This window comes from Panthera pardus, unplaced genomic scaffold (assembly GCF_024362965.1).
Source record: "Panthera pardus isolate Hobbes unplaced genomic scaffold, ASM2436296v1 HiC_scaffold_7, whole genome shotgun sequence".
NCBI classification, from domain to species: domain Eukaryota; kingdom Metazoa; phylum Chordata; class Mammalia; order Carnivora; family Felidae; genus Panthera; species Panthera pardus.
Window position 1 is genome coordinate 22,928,450 of NW_026527002.1, and position 23,677 is coordinate 22,952,126.

At 37.0% G+C, this 23,677-nt stretch overlaps 1 protein-coding gene across 15 annotated transcripts in view; it reads right to left on the bottom strand.

Moving 5' to 3' along the window:
* Window positions 1-23,677, bottom strand: part of STAU2 (staufen double-stranded RNA binding protein 2) — a 306,645-nt gene that overhangs the window by 93,085 nt on the left and 189,883 nt on the right. For 13 of the 15 annotated variants that reach the window (XM_019453291.2, XM_019453289.2, XM_019453295.2 and 10 more), the window contains one exon: window positions 9,145-9,258. The exons of 1 other annotated variant lie outside the window; for it this stretch is intronic. In XM_019453291.2, coding sequence (XP_019308836.1) covers window positions 9,145-9,258 — 114 coding nt within the window. Of the gene's footprint in view, window positions 1-2,272; window positions 2,662-9,144; window positions 9,259-23,677 lie in introns of those variants that run through there. One more of the 15 variants, XM_019453281.2, reaches the window with a different exon arrangement.

Genomic DNA, 23,677 nt, shown 5'->3' on the forward strand with positions numbered 1-23,677 from the left:
GATACAAATTTCAAAAGGTGAATGCCTAATGTTTCTTCCTTCTAGTCCAGGAATTAGACCAGCAATTTTTGTCCTGTAAAGTGGCAGATACTAAGTATCTCAGGCTCTGCAGGCAACAAGGTCTCTGTCATAACCACTCATCTCTGCTGTTGTGGAGTAAAAGTGGCTATAGACAATACCCAAGTGAATAAGCATGACTGTTTTCCGATGAAACTTATTTATGGGCACTAAAATTTGAATTCCATATAATTCTCATATGTCATGAAATATTACTCTTCTTTTGATCTTTTTTCCAATCATTTCAAAATCTAAAAACCATTCTTAATTCAAGCGGTAGCATGGATTTGGCCTGCAGGTCAGTTTGCTGACTCCTGTTCTAGACCATCCATGAGTGATAAACTATCCAGTGGTGAGAAGTTGTTCCTACTGACTTCCTGCTGATTTTTTTTGAAGATATGATTGAATTTGTAACTGTGTGTGGTGACAGATGTTAACTAAATTTATTATGACAATCATTTCACATAATATGTTGTATACTTAAAACTAATACCATGTCATATATATCAATTATATCTCAATTAAAGAAAATCTAAAAACAAAAACAAAACACTATGTGAACTACTGGGCCAATTACTGAAATATAAAATGTAAAGGAAAAAAAAGACATGATTAAATTCCTTAACCACAATATATACTTGTGTAAAATGGGAATTTCATATAATAAAGTTAAAAGTCAGCAGAAGAAATTTTTGTCCTATAATCATGGGATATGTTTCAAGTAGAGGAAATATTCTGAAATATTTCAATATAAAAAAAATCAGTATATATGAAAACAATTTCTTGAAGCAAACATTAAAATTGATGTGCCTTTCTAATATCTCTCTTGGCACCCTATTTCATAAAAAGTAAATGAAAATCAGGTTACATTTTGAATTTTGGCAGCTCCAGGACCTCGTGGAAGCCGCCAATGGCAGTGATCATTCCCTCTCTGTCAACACCCCATGGCACTCAGCACTCTGGCTTGACGTGTGGAACAAGAAAAACAGCTGAAGTTCAAAACCCACACTGAATCTATGTAACACAAAGAATTCCTGAACCCTATTACAGATACCTCTAGGATGATGACATGGGGTCTGTTATTATACAATGTCACTTAAGTGTGTCCTTTATGTTAATTAAAAAAAAACAAAAAACACTTTGTCTTAGGTAATTGTTGCTCCAAACTATGAAGTTCGTGTCTCTTTATATTCTGAGGACTGCAGTCCCCAGTGACATCATTCAGTGGATACCGACTTATGTACTACAATACGGAATGCTAGAATCAGGAGGCAGGCTCTGGAACTTGAAGAAAGCAATTCAGGACACTGAGAAGGACGGAGGCTTATGCATAATAGGTTACAAAAATTAAAGATTACAAACAGATCAGTGGAAGAATTACTGACAGATTCCAAATGCTACATATACTCAGTTACATATACTCAGAGTACGTAAACACTCACATGTCAACATACGAAAGTACCAGAATGCTTTCACAAATAATGTCCTTATAAGGCACCATGAGAGAAAGCATACTAGGACAAACATTGTACTTCTCTCACTAGTTCTACCAAATGAATTCTACCAAATCCAAGTTATTCTAATTTTCTTAGAAATCCAATTCAATTCCATCCTATAAACATGAATTGAGTGCCTCCTACATGCCAGAGCATAGACAAGGAGAATTCAAAGGTGAATAAGACATTGCCCTGCACCTCCAAGAGGTTACTGCCCAGCAGGGTCCACCAATATGAAAAACAATGGGAAGATAGTTTGATAGGTTTAACAATGGAATAACACAGAAAGTAGATTTGGGGAAGGCCTATTGACTGCCACTGACAGCTTGGTTGGATCTGACGGATACAACAATTAAAGTTCCTATTAAGAGCAAGGAGAGAATGGCCCAGGCAGAGGGAACAGTGTAGACAAAGACACAGATGCAAAAGAGCATGAGATATGGGAACTCAATACTGCCAGAACATAAAGTGTGGGTTTTAGTTAGGTACAGGGTGAATGGTGAAGGATGAGATGGGAGACAAGGGCAGGGACCAAATCATAATGCCCAGAGACCTGTGCTGTGCAACACATACGTGGTACTGAGCACTTGAAGTGTGGCTACTCCAAAATGAGACATATGAGAGATGGTTAAATACCTCAATAATGTAAAAAGCTGATTGTATGTGGAAGTGATACTTTGGATATATTGGGTTAATTAACGTATATTATTAAGATCAAGTTCACCTGTTGTTTTTTTTAAATGAGTCTGAGAGAACATTTCGAATTATATAATGTGGCATTTAATTCCTCATGTAGTAGTCTCTGTAGTTGATTCTTCAACAATCATTTCACCCTAAGCATTTAGACTCATGGTGATCTCAGGGCACCTGACTGGCTCAGTCAGTAAAGCATGTGACTCCTGATCTTGCGGTCATGAGTTCAAGCCCTATGTTGGGTGTAGAGATTGCTTAAAACATAAAAATCTTAAAAAAGAAAAAAAATCTCATAGTGATCTCATTGTCTCTTGCCAGCGACTGTTAGGAGATGGGCTTGTGAATGACTCAATCCAGGCATGCACCATGAAGGAAAGATGGCTGGAGGAGTTCCTGATACAAGATGTCTTTGCTCCTAAAAGGAGATACAGTAAGATCCGATCTCTCATCTTCTTTTAAATGTGGATACACTGCCAGTGACACAGAGAACTACTGTGGCCATCTTTCCATGAATCAGAGGATGAAGCAGAGCTAAGAAATGGAATAACCTGAGTCCTTGTTGACATTGCTAAGCTACTTTATCAACCAACCCTGGGATTCACCCTTCCTCTGAACTTCCTGTTATGGGAGATAACAAGGTTCCTTATTGTTTAAGCCAGTATGAGTCAGGTTTTCTGTTACTTGTAGCCAAAAGCATCCTAACTGATCCACTCCATCAGACTAACGTTTACCTCAAGGGAAAGGGACTATACATGTACTATCATTTTAGACCATCTAGCACTATAAAAGTTCTGTGTATAGTCTATAATCAATCCACGCATTATTGTTGTGATAGTATATACTATCACATATGTGTCATATCACATTAATTAATCAGGAAAGAAAAACCTATGAGCAGACTTTAACTAAACAAAAGTAGAAGAGAATACCCTTTAGATTTGGATTTGTAACTTGTTCCATGTACTTCATGGTTGTCCTTTCACTGAGAGGTTGGCCTTGAATTCCAGTCAAAGCACCCACACTGGCAACACCTCAGCTTGGTATGCAAAGATGGACATAAATTTTTACAGGTGATGTAGCAAATGAAGCAAATATACGAACACTATATACCTCATAGAATTATTATGAGAATCAATCAAAATAATGGATGTAGAGCCTAGCACAATATCTGGTACAGAGTTAACACATTTATATAAATTTAGTTCCTGTTTCATTTATCTTGTAGAATTGCTCATTTCATAAATTTTAAGAATTTATGAAAGCTAATTATGCTTTGTCTTTTATATATATGTATATAAATGTGCTAATTATGCTTTGTATGTATATGTATGTATATGTACATAAATATACTAATTATGCTTTGTCCTTTATATCATAATCTCATCTTATGTTGACGAGAAGTCAAATAAGAGCAAATAGTAATTTACATGTTATATACTACATGGGTGAGTTGGTGCTTGGTTAGGTGGTTGATTTATTCCTTTTTTATATGAAGCAAGTGAGTTCCAAAGCTAACCTGAACACAATAAGGTAGGCAGTGATAAACCACATAACTAGAAACTAAGCTGCAGTATTTTAACTAATCTACATCTGCCTACCCAGTGCTGGTGAGATTGGCGAGATTAATAATAGAATCTAAATGAAGGTGAATAAAATAAAATATAAAGACAGGGAAGGAAGTTTATAATTTTGAGGCTGTACCTGGAAGGTGACCGATTTAAGCAAAAGAGAAAGAGTAAACAGGACTCAGTAACATCCAAGCACGATGAAGAAAGATGTAGAAAGTGTCAGGCCACAAGGAGAGAGGAAAGAATATTTGGTGAATTATAACCAAGCTAGAAGATTCCAAAAACCTTTCTGCATTATTATAAATGATTCTGCTTTTAATAATATATACCAACCAATATAAATTTAATTTCCAAATAGGATATATTGAAAAACATTGAGCAAAACCCTCACTAGCTTAATCTTACCGAATAAATGTGCTCTTTACCCAACTTATGAATAAGGATGACTGCTCTTCATTGAAACCACCATATGCTCTGCAGATTTTAAATTTCACAGGATGATGAACTCACTGAAGCCTACATTAAGTTAGTTACCTAGCCTATTACGAAGACTAGAAGTTAGTTATCTTTGGATGCTCTACTATCTAGTGCAATATTCCCAGAGAGTTGTTCAGTTGACAAATTTTTGCTATATTTGTTAAAATACTTAAAATATTTTGCTAAAAAACATTTAAAAAGAAAATCACCATCTAGAAATTTAAACTGTTTTTATTCTAGACAATTAAACATTCAAAACTAATGTAAATTAATAGTATCACATTTGCTACGATGAATAAAAGCAAACGCGTAGAACATTTTCACCCAGATCTCACCAGGACGCCCAGGCAGCAACCAGCCTGAATGACTGCCTACTCTCTGGATGAGAATTCAAAGTCCCCAAATGGGAAATGCTGGCCTACAGATCCTTTCTCTGAAGTCAGACAGGGGCAGGCTTAGACCACTTTTGGAGACTAATAATTATTCTAGGAAGTCTGAAGCGGGCCTTAACTAACCACTGGTATTTGGAGAAGCTCTAAACTAGGCTCTAAGTTAAATTTAGTGCATTCTAAGGTGGATCCAACATATTCAGAGCATACAGGAAAGGAAAGGGGATGTCATGTCTCCACATTTCCCTGGGGTCAATACCATACATGGGTCAATGATAAAGGAATGAAACTGGCTTTTTTTTTTAAGTTAGGTTTATTGAGGTATAACCTAAATACAGTAAAATTTACCCTTTTTACTAAAAGCATACAGTTCTATAAGTTTAATAAGTGTATAGTCATGTTCTACCACCACAATCAAGATACAGCACATTTCCATTGCCCTTCAAAATTCTCATGACAACTTATGGTCAATCCTTCCTCAGCCCCTGGCAACCAATGATCTGTTTTCTGTCTCTCAAGTTCTGCCTTCTCCAGAATGTCATACACATCAAGTCTACAGTATGTTGCCTTTTGATTTCTGGTTTCTTTCATCTGTCATGATATAACTGGCAACAAAGCGAAAGAGACCTGGACACTGAGTGAAACGGAGAGTGGTAGGAATTGAAACTGGAGAGGTGGAAAGGGCCAAATCACATAGGGACTTAAATGCCATAACAAAAGTTTTGGATTTGTACTAGGTGTGATGGGAAAAGCCACTGGAAGGTTCTGAACAGCTGAAAATCTGATCGGATTAACTTAAAAATAATTCTGGCTACTGCATGGAAGATAGACCACAATGGAACAGAAGCAGAAAAAAAGGAATCTAGTGTAAAGACTACTGCAGTTGCCTGGATTAAACAGGATAGGGGCATCTGGCTGGCTCAGTCAGTGGAGCATGCAACTGTTGATCTTGGGGTTGTTAAGTTCGAGGCCCACACTGAGTGGAGAGATTACTTAAAAATAAAATTTTTAAGGGCGCCTGGGTGGCTCAGTCAGTTGACTGTTCAACTCTTGATTTCAGTTCAGGTCTTGATCTCATGGCTCATGAGATGGGACCCTGTGTTAGGCTCTGCACTGCCAGCATGGTGCCTGCTTGGGATTCTCTCTTTTGCTCTCTCTTTATTGCTCCTTCTCTCTCCCCCTCACTCTCAAAATAAATAAATAAATATAAAATAAAATAAAATAAAATAAAATAAAATAAAATAAAATAAAATAAAATCTTTTAAAAAACCCAAAAACCATGATAGTGACTATAAGGGCAACAATGGAGGTAGTGAAAAGTAGTCAGATGATAGATGTAATTCAAAGGGATACTGGGACTGGACGTAGCATGTGAGGAGGAGAGAAGAGGCAAAGATGCTCCAAGGAGCTTGGCTTGAGCAACAAGGTAGGTGATGGTGTTGTTTACCAGGGTGGGTAAAAAGAAAGGACAGGGGTGAAGGGAGAGGCAGGTTTGTTGGTGGGAGAATTAAAAGCTGCATACATTTGGACGTTGTCAGCATACAGATGATACTATATCTCCCTCTTGACCATTCTGCAGATCTGTATGGACCTTTGATAGAGATACTTCACAGTCCTTGTCCTCTCACTCCTTAATACAGTGAGTGGATACACTGAACAATACATTTAGTCTCCATTTTGCTGAGTTCCTAGGGTTAAATCTAAAAAACTAAGGTAGCCTGTAAATGTTCAAGGCTAGAGAGCTCTTCCATTTGTCACCTTCATTTTCCACATAGATAAGAACAACAGGAGTTTGTTTTAAGATGGGTCGCCTCTAAATTTTACATGTTTTTTCTCAGAATACTTACTCTGTTCATTAAATTACGTTGGCTCAAATGACCTAAGGATAGAACACGTTCTGTAAGTGATTGTAGTTTTTCTTGCTTTAAAATGTTTTCCAGTATTTACTGGTTAACAGATGAAAAAGCCATTTAGTGGTACATCCTTTCCAACTTAATGAAATCAAGTTTATGCTTTCAGTATGGTGAAGAAGTACTTTTTGCGTAGATAGACCCTGAGTATGAGGAAAGTGTAAGGGCAACATAATGCGGAAAAGCAGAGGATGTGCAGTAGAGATTTACTGTGCCTCCTTTCCTCAGGGAGCCCAAGAATCCAAGCACAAGGGAGGAGTACTGATCACACAGTACTTCATTTGCACCTCTGAGGCCACCAAAGTAGAGTGTTTAATGTACAGAATGACCAATCCAGTCACAGCTCCATTCATTCATCCATCTATCCATCCAGCTTCCATCCATCCACCTGACCATTATCAACAAATTTCCTGAAAGTCTTTTTTTCTCTTAAAATTTCACGCAAATTCATCAACTCTAATGCAACTGTATTTGCTTTAACATAGAAATGCCTTTATTTACTTACCATTGCGTAAAACTGACATTCCAGTAGATGTAGTGTAAGACCTCTACGTATACGTGTGCAGGTTGTGTGCTGAACACCTTGTGGGGTAGGGGGTGGGAAGACCATTCATGCTGTAGTTCTTGTGGATTTGGACAGCAGTAAATTGCCTTGAGGAAGAAGCATCTTTTTTTCTAACCTGTAAAGGTGCCATATGGGCTAACACTAGCCCAGAACTTTACCACATGGACTTGGCACAAGCCTGAACCAGCCTCATTATTTTATTCATGAAGAAGCCAAGCTCCAAGAGGCAGAGAGACAAGTTCCCACAGCTACTCCATGGCAAATCTAGGTTTGATCTCGGTCTCTATTCCCATTCCAGTGCTCTTGTACAGCAGCATGCTGCCTCTGCTAACAATGGGTTGCTCTTCTCAGGTGTGTGGCTTTCTGAAACACTCTTTCATGTCTTTGCTCAGCCTAACAGGCGGCCTTTGCAGGATGGTTATCTCATGCTGCTCTTGCATGTGTTTCTGCCATGAATGGATACAGAGATACAGCAGCAGCTAGACTTGTTGGCAAATACTCAAAGTCGTAAAGTTGCTAGTTTGCAAGCTCCACGAGAGCAGGAACCATGTCTAACATTCTTATCACTTATCCTTAGCACCTAGCATATAGCTAAGTTATAGTTTTACACAGGGAAACACAATACTTTCTATCAATTAGCTTAGGTCATGTCCTTCTAATTCCTGCTGCACTCTCTTCTGCAGCTAGAGCAGAGGTCAGTGCCAAACTCTGAGAAGCACTGGAGTAATCTCCAAGCTGCTTTCGAAGTCAATATGCTATTAACTGTTTATTATTAGTGGGGCTTATTCAGCCAGGAGCAGGAAGATCAGTCACAGAACCAGAAAATGGCAGCACTGGAATGGATCTTGCAAGCCATCTAACCAACTCCTTCATTTAACAATCCAGAAAACATTCCTCTCCCAAAGAGAGGGCAGAATCCACTCAGGTAGCTGCAGCTAACTCACGCTGTGGTTAGTTCCTAAAACGCATTTTTTCTGCCTAATTTAGTTGCTTTTTCCTCAACACCAATCAACAAATGATGATCGGAAGGAAACCCCACAATGACAGAGACATTATGAACTAGGGAAGTGCGCCATTAAGGATGTCTTTTTTGAGCTGGGTGATAAATCATGTGTTTGAGAAGATAAACTACTATGTTCTTTTATTCTTTCCATGCAAGGGTACTACTCAGAGAGAAGGAAAAAAGGACTAGTCAGGCAAGACTATTAGAAGTCTTCAAATTTACTGAGAAATGGATATAAAAGTGAGTTACCATTGTTCTGCATATGAATAGTTAATTTAGAAAGCATAGCTGGTTAGTCAAACTGTAAATCGTGTATGTGTATTTATTTTTACTCCAAACTAGAAATTCTATGACCTAGATCATTAGTCTAATCCGATGATTATTTTAATTGAAAATATGTATTATGTTATAAACAGGATATTTTTTTGCAAGCTGCTATCTAAACAAGGGAATTTGTCATTAAGAAATAATATACTTTTCAGATTTTAAGCTGTAATTCAGAAATAAAACCTTAAAAGTAGAAACAACACTGCAGTGTCATTTAAATAAGATCTCAAATTATGGGAGTAAGGTGATGATTCTGAAAGTTCAGTTATTTTATACACATTCTAGAATATTGAGCTCTCTTCAACAGAACTGAATGAGTATATTACAGTGAGACCCTAGTGTTATCTATGTTGTTTATCTAACCCTGCTTCCTATATGTAATTTTTAAACACGAAAATAACTTGTAGGGCAAATATAAGAGAATTTTGTATTTTAATTAATAATGAACTACCCACTAGAAGTCTAAAATAATTTAAATCTCCCAAGATCTTGGTTTCCCAACCCCCAAATTTTGGATTTTTAAAAATTCTAGCAGATGGTGCTAGTGGGTAATGTATTAGGGAAAGCAAAGCTGTAGGTGTGCACATAACTTCCATTTTGATGGTCTCTGATTTCTCAGCTGGGCCATAATGCAGCAAAATGGCAGTGGCAAATTATACCTGATCATGGCTGGCTTCAATGGAGCTTCCAATAGCATGGAAAGTCATCTGCACAGGGGCTAATGTCAGACAGGTCACACACTCTTTGCCACTTTGTCTATCACAGTAGTGAACCTATAACAGAACACATGCAATCTGCTGAACGCCACTTGTAAGAGGGAGCCAGATGCAATAGGTCCTTTCCAATAGGTCTAGATTTCCAGAAAAATTCAAATAATTTATGCAGAATATACTTCAAATATTTAAAAAGCTATCAAGGACCTTCCGATATCCAGGGAAAATCTATTAATTCCATTTTAAGTACTTTTGAGGTTTTAAAAGAGTTTCGGATATGCTTTATAAAATGCTTTACAGTGTTATAGCTAGTAGAAAAATTCACAATTAAATACCATACCTATCTTTACAGTCCAGCTTTTCATAATGCATCATGCATAAAAGACTCAAGGGTAAGCATAAGTCAAAGTTCACTTGATTCCAATGGAATTTTGTCAACCTGAATTTTTGTCCATCTTTGACTCTACATGTGTGTGATTGCCAGTTAACTGCCAGTGATGTTCTTCTATTTCTACATTACAGTATACCCTATAAAACCACTGCTAAATATATATAGATATCACTACCTCATGTTCTGCTTGAAATTGACATTGTAATCAAATTGAATTAAAGTGAAATGATTTTTAATGTACAAACCCAAATAAAGTTACTATATTATTATTTTTCTTTTAGTTAAACACAACCAACCATTATTAAAACCACATGTAAGACATTCCATATCAGAGGCAGGGTAAATGGGGGTAGAGGGAAGTGTGAGTCCATCTTCCCAGTGGGAAAATTTCCATCCTCTCATTTACCTACTTTCAGAAAAGTTCTTTCTAGCAGTTTTTATTTTCATTCTAAGCTAACAAAGTAAAAATAGCATTGCTTTTGTGATTAATGAAACGTGCCTATAGAATGGGATTCTTACTGATTGTTTTATAGGGAAAATTGGTTTTATTAGTTATAACTTGCTCAAACTGTTAAATTTACATAGATCTAGGCTAAAAGCTTAGGTGAAAATCTTGAATTTGTGAGGAAGAAAATTAAAATACACATATCAGTTCCCTGTGGCTTAATTCTAACTGCTGCATAATATCCATAATATACCTTTGTTATAGATTATGGTCCACGTATATTTTGTTATGGATAATATATATCTGACTGAAAATGACAACAATATGGATCTTGGTCTAATAGGTTAATAATTGAACATTTTTAAAGCAGTAGGGTTGTTAAGATTCACCATCAGTTTCCCTGAAGGTAGGGAAACATCCTGGAATCTATAAAAAGTAGTTTAGAGTTTAAATCAAGGCAATATACAAAGCTTGTTTCCAAAGTACTTTAAAGATTTTATGATAAAAATATTTTTTTCCAAGTTAACTTTGGGGAAAAAGATTTGACAGCAGTTCTAAATCACTGCACTATGCCTCCTAAGCAAGTTGAAAGGTCACTCAGTATATATGAGTTCAAGAATGTGGAAGTGTTGTTTACTATGCATCAGCTAAATATGATGGGGGGAATGAAACTTATCACATAACAGCTTTATGCAAAAGCCAATAAATGGTGACACTAAAATAGCTACAGTTCACAGCTATTTATGGTACCATTAAAGTATTATGTCTGATATAGTGCTATTATAAAACATGCTTTTTAAAATAAAATATAACCGCCCTTTGACATCAATTGAAAATCTGTATGAAAGACATGACACTTCCCTAAATACTCAAATTGATACTGAATACACTTATATGTCAGCCAATTTACTGCAGTTCTAGTCTTCTTCTAGAGAAATGAAGATTATAAAGGACAGAAATACCACAAGACAATCCTAGTAGAAAATATAAACTCCCAACTGCATTTCCATCCATGGCTTAGACACTATTACTGAAAGATTTAACTTTCTCCTAACTGTATACAATTCACTGTAAGCCTGCAATACCCTATGAAATATTATGCATCCTGCAGACATTCAATATTGGTGAACATGTATAACCTGTATATAACATAAATGTAGAGGTGTGAGTTTGCACATAGCTTCAAAGCAGACGTCAGAGCATCCAGTGAATGTGACAGAGATTGCTAATTATCCTCCAATATTCTTCCTCAGTAATTCCCAGCTGGCTACTTAAATGCTCAGAATAAAGTTCATATTTCTCAGCCTCCCTTGCATGTGATTGAGTAGAACGTAAATGTAACAGCTTCCTGGAAACTTTAAAAAGACATTTCAAGCGTGTGCCTTTTGCTCTTATTCTTGACTCGCTTTGTCAACCTGCTTGAAATGCGGGTGGATGTTAGCATCTTTTCACCATAGGACAAAGGCAGAAACCTAGAGATGGTAGGATGGTGAGTAGGCAGGATCCTGGGTCCCTGAAGACTTGATGGAACAGAACCATCACACTAGCTCTGGACTGCAAACTTACAGACCTTTATATGACAAAAGAATAAACATCTATTTTATTTAAGTCACTGGGCTTTTTATCACTTACAAAAGAACCTAATCCCAGGGGGACTTTTCCTGCTGCCCCAGAACTGACACCAGGACCCATAGCCAACAACAAAAGGATCTCTAAGGAGCTGCCAACATTTAGGGCAGGGACAGAGGGAACTGGAAGAAACCAAATGCTGCCTCAAGAAAATCATGAATATCATCTACATGGAAGCCAGTAGGGAATGAAGCCAGGCTAGGGTGGCATCTTCCCCTACCCTGGCCCCCTCCTGGCTTCCCAACATCAGAGTAGTAAGGCCATGAAATGAAGCAGGCGGATGGGGTGCCTAGGTGGCTCAGTCGGTTAAGTGTCTGATCTCAGCTCAGGTCATGATCTCAGAGTTCGTTTCAAGCCCTGCATTGGGCTCTGTGCTGGCAGCTCAGAGCCTGGAGGCTGCTTCTGATTCTGTCTCCCTCTCTCTCTGCCCCTCCCCTGCTCACACTTTGTCTCTGTCTCTCAAAAATAAATAAATGTAAAAAAAAAAAGAAAAAAGAAAAAAAAATGAAACAGGTGGAGTATGGCAGAAGAGGTCCCAAAAGTCCCCCCCCCCCCCCTGACCACAAAGACCACAAATATTCAAAGGCACCGAAGTGAGAGGAAGAGAAAAAGAAATCATTGCCCACCCTCCCTCCTCCAAGTGTCTTGAGCCAATCAACTGGCTTGCAATGCTGGGGATCGGAGTTTGGCATTTTACAGTGAACCAGACTCAATTTTTAAAATTAAAGGTAATCAGATATAAAGGAACATGAATGGGAGATCTGACAGAGCATGGAGGAAAGTGGTGACTGGAGAAATATAAAATCACTCCCCGTTTGTACCTTCACTGCACTGAGACTGCCCAATAAACCAGATAAAAACTATGCGAAAAATACAAGAAACTAGTGATTGAGGACACAGTTCCAAATTAAACAAAAAGTAACAATATACAGAAAAGAGGCCTTAAGAAAGAGTCACATGTTACACACCACTCCACATCAGCCAGTCATAAAAATAAGTTTGATATGGCTCTTTTTAGTTATATATTTTCTTCTTGGATATAACAACATTAAAGTTCATAAAATTGTGAATGTCAAAAAAAAATGTGTGAATGACATTTTGAAATTCATCCTCTGGCACAGAAAAATGCTTCTTATGATTCAAAGCATCAACAGAAGCCAGAATTCTGAGGACCACTAGCCTGAAATAATTAGGGTAATAAAATCATACTACATTCTGTAAGGCACAAATCTTTAGAACCGACACAGCAAAATCTGTTGTAACAGAGCAGTGTGTTCCTACAAATGTGGCTCTAAAAATTCCACTATTGTCACAGGACCTTGATTTTGATTAAAGAAAAAGTTATATAAAGATAATTTTAGAAGACTACAAAAGTCATCTCCTATTGTACTTTAAGATTTACTATTTACAAATCATATCATTTTGCTATCTTTGGTACTTTAAAATGTAAGCAATCGATCTTGGTGTTTATAATGTTATAGTTCTTGTTCTCAATTTATAACACTATCAACTAACACTGTTTCTTTCTCATGGATTTAAAAAAATTATTCCATGAAAAGATGGGCCAAAAATTTCAATATATGTAAATTAAACATGTGCCTTCCTTTGAAATTTGCTAATCTATGATAATTTTTATTTTAAAATAAGTTTCCTAGTTTGACTTGTAATCACATAAACCCAGATGAGATGCTGTAGTTGTGCATTCTGATACTAACTTTGCCAGTCCGGAGATTTCTCTTTCCTGAAGGGAAGACAAGCAACTCCAACTATTCATATAATTTAAAAAATAAAGAAAACTACTATAAAACCTTGGAGTAAGTTACACTAAAAGCTACATATGTACATTTTTTCATGCCCACTTGAAACTACGAGGGGGCATCCAAATGAAAATGTAAATTCCCTACCTCCTACCTCCAAAAAAAAAAGAGTTGAATCAAACTGTTTCCTGCAGGGCTGAAACTCCTTGATGTTGCAGGACTACTAAATATTTTACTAATCTCAGCAGGAAACTGGTTAACTGCTTGTTTGTCAGATGTTTTTAATGGTCACCCACTGTGGGACAAAAAGGAGGAGGGTATGAAAAAGACCCATGTTTAAAGACCGTTGCTCTTTGGATCACTAAGGAAAGATAAAGGCCTGTATATTCATATGTGATACCTAACAGAATCACTGTATCAAGAAAACGTGTGTGATTAGCACACCTCGAGTTCATGAACTGTGGGGCAGAGATCCCATTCCAGCCACTGCACAGATGCTCTGCGTGAGCAATAAAGGCTGTAAGAAGCCAAAGAGTGACCGTCTCAACACTGGAACTTAGGATAAGGATGTCAAAACACGCTGGACTTTTGCAGTGTCTGCACAGTGGCCTTACAAAAGACCTGTATCTTTATTAACACACAAAAAACAGCATTTTCTTGGCAAAGTGTGAAACAGTATTACTTGATAAATATTGCCCTAATAAATAGCGTCAGTTGGTATTAAACGTTCTTAGCTGCTTTTTTAGATCACTTGATGACATGTAAATCATCTTATTTGGGTCAACTAGGGTCGACAGTAAAAAGCTACATTATGTTAGTTATTTAACTAATGAATTAATTTATATGTAATAGATAAAATGAGTTTCTCCATGAAAATCACTTAGAGCAATGCCTAGATCACGGTTAGCATTAAAATAAATATATTAGATATTCTTCTTACTACAATTATAATACATCCCATAATAATGTACTAAAAGACATGACATGATATATAATCATTAAGAATAATATTATATTAGTATAATGCCTGTCACTGACGTTCTCTAAAATTTTTCCCAATCCTTTTCATAACTAAAATCAACTCCTTTGTAACTAAAATGTAAATATATATTTAACATGCTCAGTCATTTACCTGTGTTTTAGCTGTTTGAATAACCTGTTTTACTCTGCATGCAATATGCTTGTCACATTAACATCTCTAAAGGGATAAGTGAATGAACGAAATCACATTATAAAGACTGAGACTCAACTTGTAATTATCTTTTCTCTCTTTAAGAAATTCTATGCTTGGGATAAGCTTTGAGAGTTACAAGGCTATATTTGGCATACAAAATCTAATAGGGATGTATAGATTTATTTCTAGTGTAAGTCACAGATAAAAATTGCCTAGCAAATTCAACAACAGATGTGTTATCTGTATTGTCAAGGGAGATAAATGCATTCTTACTTTAAGGGATGAGCGTGTACATGACAAAAATCCTAACTGTTTTTTCTTTGGTTTTTAGTTTCCACTCACTATGCCAGTGGAAGTTTAAGGAGGAAGCCAATTACTTAGAAAGTAAATTATACACACACATAGTTGTTTTAGTTTGACACTTCCATCAAAAAAAACCCAAAACAAAACAAAAAAGCACTAGGTGATTTTTAACAGTCAATTTCATAGCTACCAGAAAAGAAGCTTCTGTCTCTTGTAGTGCGTACTCATGTTTTGACATACCCACATATAACCATTTACATATTTATAAGAAGAGACACTAAAATCTACAGGGCTTTGAAAGAAAAATTTTTTTTTAAGTTTTTATTTATTTCTAGAGAAGGAGACAGCATGTGCACACGCACGTGAGTGGGGGAGAGGCAGAGAGAGGGGAGGAGAGAATCCCAAGCAGGCTCCATACTGTCAGTGCAGAGCTGGATGGGGGGCTCGAACTCATGAACCCTGAGGTCATGACCCAAACCAAAATTAAGAATCGGACGTTTAACCGACTGAGCCACCCAGGCACCCCTAAAGAAATAATTTTTTAACAAGAAAAACTTCTCCTAAGGTCAAAGGGCAGTTACAGTTATTTAGGCAATTAGTACACTACCAAAGTTAAACTAACACAATCTTCTCCCAATAGAGCCAACCAACTCTAATTTTCATGTATTAGAATTCTATCGTATTGAATAGCACTTCAAACAATGGAATCAAAGACAAGACCTTACAAATCTTCATTATATACCAGTTTACTGTATAATCGCATTTAATTATTTTTTTATAAAAATATCAGAATGTTTTGCTTTATACTCAGGAATTACAGATTTTAGAAACATACTGTATTTGTTTTTAAAATACAATTACTTTCATGATGCGAAGACCATTATGATGACTTTTACTTCCAGACAAGATGAAATAGATTTACTTTTCCCTATTCTTCCTGCTAAGTATAAGTAAAAGCTCCTGATATTATATATATAACAAACATAAGAGGATTCAGGAAGGGGGGAAAGAAGAAGGAAGAATCTAAGCTAAGGATTTCAAGACCCAAGAAACAACAGAGTGGTGAACTCCTAAGTTTTCTCTTTGCCTTATACATCCTAGGCTGGGTGCTAAAGAAGCTGGCAACCTGAAAATGTCAATGGATATACAAAATAATAATAAAAATAATACTAATAATGCCAGAAGAAAATCTGCTTTCTCTGTTCAAAAGGCCAGAAAAGGAATAAATTATCAAGACAGAAAACATTTAGACAATAACTGCCCTATTCCAGCCAAACACCATGGAAAAATTGGCAGACCCATCCTCACTCCCATCAGCAAAGGTCAACTGGGGATCCTAGACTTCTATCCTTGCCAAATGAATGAGTTAACTCAATTCCCCAACTGGGGTGGTGACAGAGAAGTCTGAAGGGGGAGTCAGAGCTTTTATCCCTGCTGGATCCCTAGGCTTTGTCTCTACCTGGTGATAATGAGGCACACTATACCTTCTCACTGGGGTAGTTTCAGAACTGGCATAGTGGAGGGTCAGGACCTTCACCACTATTCAGCTATAGTAAGTCCCCCTTCTCCGACAACAATGTCAACAGAACTCAGTGGAAAAAGTAAACTTCTACCCATAACAAGTAACAAGGTGGAACTCCTATACTCCTAGTTGGTGCAGTGTTAGGGTTACTAAAACAGAAGACAAGTAAGACAGAGAGATTTATCATACCTGAAATGTCCAGGATTCAATAGAAAATCATTCATTATACCAAGAACCAGGATCTCAACTTGAATGACAAAAGACAATCATGAGATGCCAACACCAGGATGACACAGGTGTTAGATTCACCTGACAAATGTTTTAAAGGAGCCATTATAAAAATGCTTTACAAGGCAATGACACACACATTTAAAAAATGAAAAAATGTAGTCTCCCCAAAGAAATTGAAGATATAAGAGGAATGAAATAGACATTTTATAATGAAATAGAACAATAAAATAACCAAAATTAAAAACTCAGTGGAGAGGAGAGAAAAGATTTAGTACACTTATAGATAGAAAAATAGAAATTCCCCAATCTGGACAACAGAGAGAAAATAGACTGAGAAAAAACGAACAGAGCCACAGAAATTTCTGGGACATAACAAAGATCTAATATTTGTGTCATCAGAATCCCGGAAGGAGGAGAGACAGTGATTGGGGCTAAAAATAATTTGAAGAAATAATGGCTAAAAATGTACACAATTTTGGTAAAAGATATAAGCCTATAGCTTCGAGAAGCTGGGCAAATCCTAAACAGAATAAACACAAAGACACAACATAACCAACCTTCTGAAAATTAAAGACAGAGAATAATCTTGGAAGCAGTGAGAGAGAAACAACTCCTGACCTACAGAGGTGAAACAATGGGACAGCAGTGTCTTGGCAGAAACCATGGAGATCATAAGGAACTGGCACAACATTTTTAAAGTGCTGAAAGAACTGTCAACCCAGAATTTTATATTGAGCAAAAATACCCTTAAGGAATGAGGGGAGTCCAAAACTTTCTCAAATGAGTGGAAATTTGAGTATAGGTTGCCAGTAGACCTACTCTAACAGAATGGCTAAAGTAAGTTTTTGAAACAGAAAGGAAATGATAAAAGCAGGGATCTTGGAACTCCATTGGGAAAGGAAGAAAAAACAGAAAGGAATAAAAGTGTTGGTAAATAAAATAGACTTTCCTTCCCTTCTTGAATTTTCTAAACTATGTTTGACATTGGAAACAAAAATTTTAACAGTGTCTGATATGGTTCTTACTCTTTGTGAAGGAAATATTTAAGAAAATTATATTATAAACAAAGCAGCATATGGGGGACTGAGAATGGTACAGCATCAATTCTGTGAGATTCTTACCAAAAATATGCTCAACCTCAACCAATCATGAGAAAATTTTAGAAAAACCCAATTCAAGAACATCCTACAAAATAAGTCATCACATTATTCAAAAGTGTTAAGATCATAGGGGGTGCCTAGGTGGCTCAGTTGGTTAAACGACTCTTGATTTCAGCTCAGGTCATAATCTCACGGTTCTTGAGTTCGAGCCCTGGATCGGGGTCTGCATTCTCAGCGCAGAGCCTGTTTCAGATCCTCTGTCTCCTCCTCTTTCTGCCCCTCCCTCATTCACGTTCTGTTTCTCTCTCTCTCAAAAATAAATAATAAGACATTAAAAAAAGGTATTAAGATCACGAAAGACTAAAGAACTGTTACTTGATTGGAAAAGATTTAAGAGACATTGCAACTAAATACCCTGTGGAATACTAGACTGGAGCCTGGACCAGAAAGAGGACACTTGTAGGAAAACCAGAAAATTTGAATAAGATTATATCATCATTAATTTCTCAGTACTGACAATTATACTATGGTTATATCACTGCTAACATTAAGTTCTGTACTATATTTCTACCTAAGTTTAAAATATTTTTATTATTATTATTTTAAATGTTTATTTGTTTTTGAGAGAGACAGAGAGAGAGTGTGAGCAGGGAGAGGCAGAGAGGAGGAGACAGTGAATTGTAAGCAGGCTCTGCATGGTCCCTGCAGAGCCCAATGTGAGGCTCAAATTCACAATCCATGAGATTGTGACCCGAGCTGAAGTCAGACACTTAACCGACTGAGCCACCCAGATGCCCCTAAAATTATTTTTTAAAGGTCACTAATAAAAGAAAACCTTTAGTGCTTCAGAATAAAGGAGATAAGGAGAGGCCCAGCACCCATTAGAGTAGGTATCAGATAAACAAGTTTTTCTATGCATATCAGAGTTTTATATTAAAAGAATCTTTAAACACAAGAGAAGGTAATCAGTGGAGATTTTCTTTGCATTAGAAAAATAAAGTCACTGGGCAATGTGGTAGTTTCTACCTATGATATCAAAAGGAAAAAGGATGCAGGAAAAAAAAGTTTCTGGCAAAAAGCCTGGAAAATTACAGTATCCAAAGCATCATGACAAAGAAGCTAAAGGTTCTTCATTAAGTTAGAGATTTAGAGAGAAAAAAAATTGTTGGCAGATGCCTAATCATGGGAAGCCTAGCAATGGGGACCAAGAAACTTGAACAAAGAAATATCAATAAATGCTACTTGATTTCCAAAAGCTAAGAAGTTGCTGCTTATGTTGCAAATGCAAAGTGGTAGCAAATACTACCTATGACAATTTTTTTTAGCTATTTTTATTTTTACTCTAAGACAATATGACTATCACTATCTGAACTTTCTCCTCTATCATGAATGTCATTACAAAAAATTTCTGCTGAAATCACTTATTTTTTTTTTTATTTTTTTTTTCAACGTTTTTTATTTATTTTTGGGACAGAGAGAGACAGAGCATGAACGGGGGAGGGGCAGAAAGAGAGGGAGACACAGAATCGGAAACAGGCTCCAGGCTCCGAGCCATCAGCCCAGAGCCCAACGCGGGGCTTGAACTCACGGACCGCGAGATCGTGACCTGGCTGAAGTCGGACGCCCAACCGACTGCGCCACCCAGGCGCCCCTGAAATCACTTTTAATAGGGAGCAGGAACCAACAAATTCTATCAGGTTCTTCTTTTTAGCAGTTGACAAGAAGTTGATGGAGAACCAGAAGAGACTACTATTGCAGAAGCCAAGAGAATAGAAAGTTTAAGATGAGATACAAGGTTCAGAGTTTGAGTCCAGCCAGGTTAACTGCTTCAGAAAATAAAACCCAACACTATACAGAATAATGTAACAGAATCCAGAGTCTCTATAATGTATCATCGACAATTGTCAGGATTCAATCCAAAATTACTTGACCTGTAATGAACAGGAAAAGGTGACTCATACTTAAGGGAAAAGGCAATCAATAGAGACCAAATCCAATATATCTGATGTTGAAATGAGCAGAAAAGGTGTTTAAAGCCAAGCACCTATTTTTCTTAAGGATGTAAAGGAAAATACAAGCATAATGCATGAATGGACAGGAAATCTCAGCAGAAAAACCAAAACTTTGGAAAGAACCATATGGAAATTCTAGAAATGAAAATACAATATCCAAAGTTTAAAGAAAAATTCACTGGATGAAGGAGATACACAAAAGAGTCAGTAACTTATAGATCAATGAAATAATACAATTTAAAGTTCAGAGAAGGGGTGCCTGGTTGGCTCAGTTGGTTAAATGTCTGACTTTGGCTCAGGTCATGATCTCACAGTATGTGGGTTTGAGCCCCGCGTCAGGCTCTGTGCTGACAGCTCGAAGCCTGAAGCCTGCTTCAGATTCTGTGTCTCCCTCTCTCTGCCCCTCCCCGCTCACACTCTCTCTCAAAAATAAACATTAAAAAATGTTTAAAAAGTAAAATAAAGTTCAGAGAAAACAATTTTTTTTTTATGAATAAAGGCTCAGGAATCTGGGATAATATTTTAAAAAATGCACGTAAATGGAGTCCCAGAAGAAAAGAGAGAAAGGGGGCAAACAATTTACTCAAAGAAAATATGGCCCCATATTTCTCAAATTTGATGAAAGCAATAAATATACAGTGAGTTCAACAATGGCTCTCAGAAGATATGTCCAAGTCCTAACCTCTATACTTTTGAATGTGAACTTATTTGGAAATAGGCTCTTTGCAGATGAAATTGAGTATGTCAAGATCATCCTGGTAGAGAGATAATATTTGCAACACAAAGGACTTATACCCAGAATAGAAAAAGGACTCTCATAACTCCATAATAAGAACAACAACAAAAAAAAACCCAATTAGAAACTGGGCAAAGATGTGAACATTTCACAAAGATATATAATTGGCCAATAAGCACATGAAAAGAAGTTCATCATATGGGTCATCAGTGAAATACAAATTAAAATATAAATGAGATACTGCTATAGTCTTAGTAGAATAAGACTGATCATGTCAATACATGAAACCCTCATACATTGCTAGTAGGAATGTTATATGTTACAGTATATTGAAAAAAAAATCTGATGGTTTGTTATAAATTTGTATGAACACTTACCATGGGACCCAACAATTTTACTCCAAGAAATTTTTCCAAGAGAATTAGAAAGATGCCTGCATAAATCTTGTACATGTGGGCACCTGGGTGGCTCAGTCAGTTAAGCAGCCAACTCTTGATTTCGGCTCAGGTCATGATCTCATGGTTCTTGAGTCTGAGCCCCATGTCAGGCTCTTCACTGACAGCGTGAAGGATCCACTGACTGTGTGGGATTCTCTTTCTCCCTCTCTTTCTGCCTCTCTGCATCTCTCTCTCCCAAATAAATAAATGTTAAAAAAATCTTTTAAGAATCTTGTACAAGAATAATCATAAACAGCTTTATTCATAATAGCACCAAACTGAAAACAACTCAAATGTCCATCAAAAGGTAAACTGAGAAACAATTTGTGGCATACATCCATATAGTGGACAAGTAGTTAAAAAAAAAGAAACTACTGATATATGCAACATGGATGAATCTCAAAAACATTACAAGTGAATGATGGGGTGCCTGGGTGGCTCAGTCGGTTAAGCGGCCGACTTCAGATCTCTCGGTCCGTGATTTCGAGCCCCACGTCGGGCTCTGTGCTGACAGCTCAGAGCCTGGAGCCTGTTTCAGATTCTGAGTCTCCCCCTCTCTGACCCTCCCCTGTTCATGCTCTGTCTCTCCCTGTCTCAAAAATAAATAAAACGCTAAAAAAAAAAATTAAAAAAAAAATATTACAAGTGAATGAAAAAAGCCAGATGCAAAACTGCATGCTGTATGGCTCCATTTTTATAAAATTCCTGAAAAGGCAAAACTACTCTTTAGTTACAAAAGGACAGCTTGGTTATCTGTAGCCATGGGGCGGCGGGGGTGGTAGTGAGGAAAACAGGCTACAAAGAGGCACCAGGAAAACTTTTATAGTAATAGAAATATCCTCATCTTGACTGCGGTGGCAGTCACATGGTTGCACACATTTTTCAAAACTGCATGATAAAATGGGTGTGTTTATACAGCCAATACGGTTTATTCAAACATTTAAAAAGCACAGCTATCTTTGACACAACAGTTGGAGACACTAAGTCATTGCATGTACTTCTAAATAATCATAATTAATCTCACAATTAGTTTCCTAACAACTGTTACCTTAGGATGTTAATATCATTTGAGTTTATCATGTGTTCAGATATGATTATCTGTTCTTCCACCTGTCCCCTGCCCCTCATCCACATCCCAACTCCTCCACATCCGTTTTACGGTAGCTCCATGAGGTCACAAACCCTGACTGTCACTTATACTATATCCTCAGGGCTAAGAAGTATACTTGGCCTGTAGGCGGTGCTCAATATATTGCAGTTGAATTAATGGCTAAATGAACCCTTTACATTGTTAGCATTCATCTGGAATTTCTCCTACAGTATTACCCATTTCCCCTAATCAAACTTACCTACTTCTATGGTTTCAATTACATCTAAATAAAGAGGACCCTCCAATCTGTGTGTCCTATCCTTTCTTGCTGATCCCCAGATGCATTTACAACTGTACTGGACAACTTTATTTCAGGCAACTTAAATTCCACATGTTTAGCCATTAAACATTAATTTCTTCTAAGTTTATTCATCTCATCCACACTAAACATAAAACCTTGCCCAAGTCACATCACGTTCATACTATCCTACTTTATTTCACTCCTGGAAATTCCTGAAAAAATAGTCTACGTATCCTCAAATAGTCTCTACTTACTCTTTAACATACATGCATCTTGCTGCCACCTTGACCCGGCTAGTGAAAGCGTCCTCACAGAAATCAGCACATGATTTAATTCTCTCAGTTGTACCTTAGACAACTGTACCTCAGCCCCACTCCTCTATGCCCACCAGCTCTGCCCTAATTCAGTCTTTGTTATTTCTCTCCTGGATTCACACAAAACCACTTTGGTTGGTCTTTTTGCTACCAATCATGTCTCTTTTTTGTCTGGTTCATCCTTCGTATCACTGGTAGACCTGTCTTTCTAAAATACAAAACCAATGTCACTACCCTTTTAAAAGTTAAGTTCCTGGTCTCTGCCTAACAGCAGCAACTCCCAGCAACACACAGCTTTTCAGTCTCCCTGCCAGCCACTTCCACTTTGACTCTAAGCATTTTCTGAAATGCTGTGTCCTTTCATTTCTTCAGTTCTTGGCTTCTGCCTGCTATTCTTATTCACCTGAAAATTCTATGTGCTCTTTAAAAGTTATTTCAAATGTCTCATCTGCTGTTCTTCCCTAATTCCTTCGGTCAGAGCTGTTCGTTCTTATTTGTGATTCTTGACATGGCTAACTACACCTAAAGTGAACACTTATCAGGTGACCCTTATGCCTCTTACTATGGGGTAGACATTACATACATTATTTCACGCAGATGCTACAAATCTTTAATTATTTTTATCAAACTGTTGTGTAATGTTCAAACAATGATCCCTGGATTATAGGACTAATTTATGGTAGTGGCCAACCTTTGGCATATTGGTTTTATTTACCTGTCTGTGCTCAACTTGACCATAATTCCTGTGTCCAGTGCTTGACATGTTACCTATCATGTGTAGGTACTTATTAAGTGTTTGCCCAGAATGAATAAGCAGATGTCCCATTTCCTGTTCTTCAGCTAAATCAATTCCAGTATTCAATGGGCTGACAAACTCTGTAGCCAGATTTAACTTCATATCCATCTAGTTCTTTCACATACTGAGATTACTGAAAACTAATGCATTAGCTACTATTTTTCTCTTAATAAGGTTTATTCAAGCTGTCACTGTATCATCTTCAAACTGTGGTCTTTGTTTCCTCAAATGTTCCAATTTA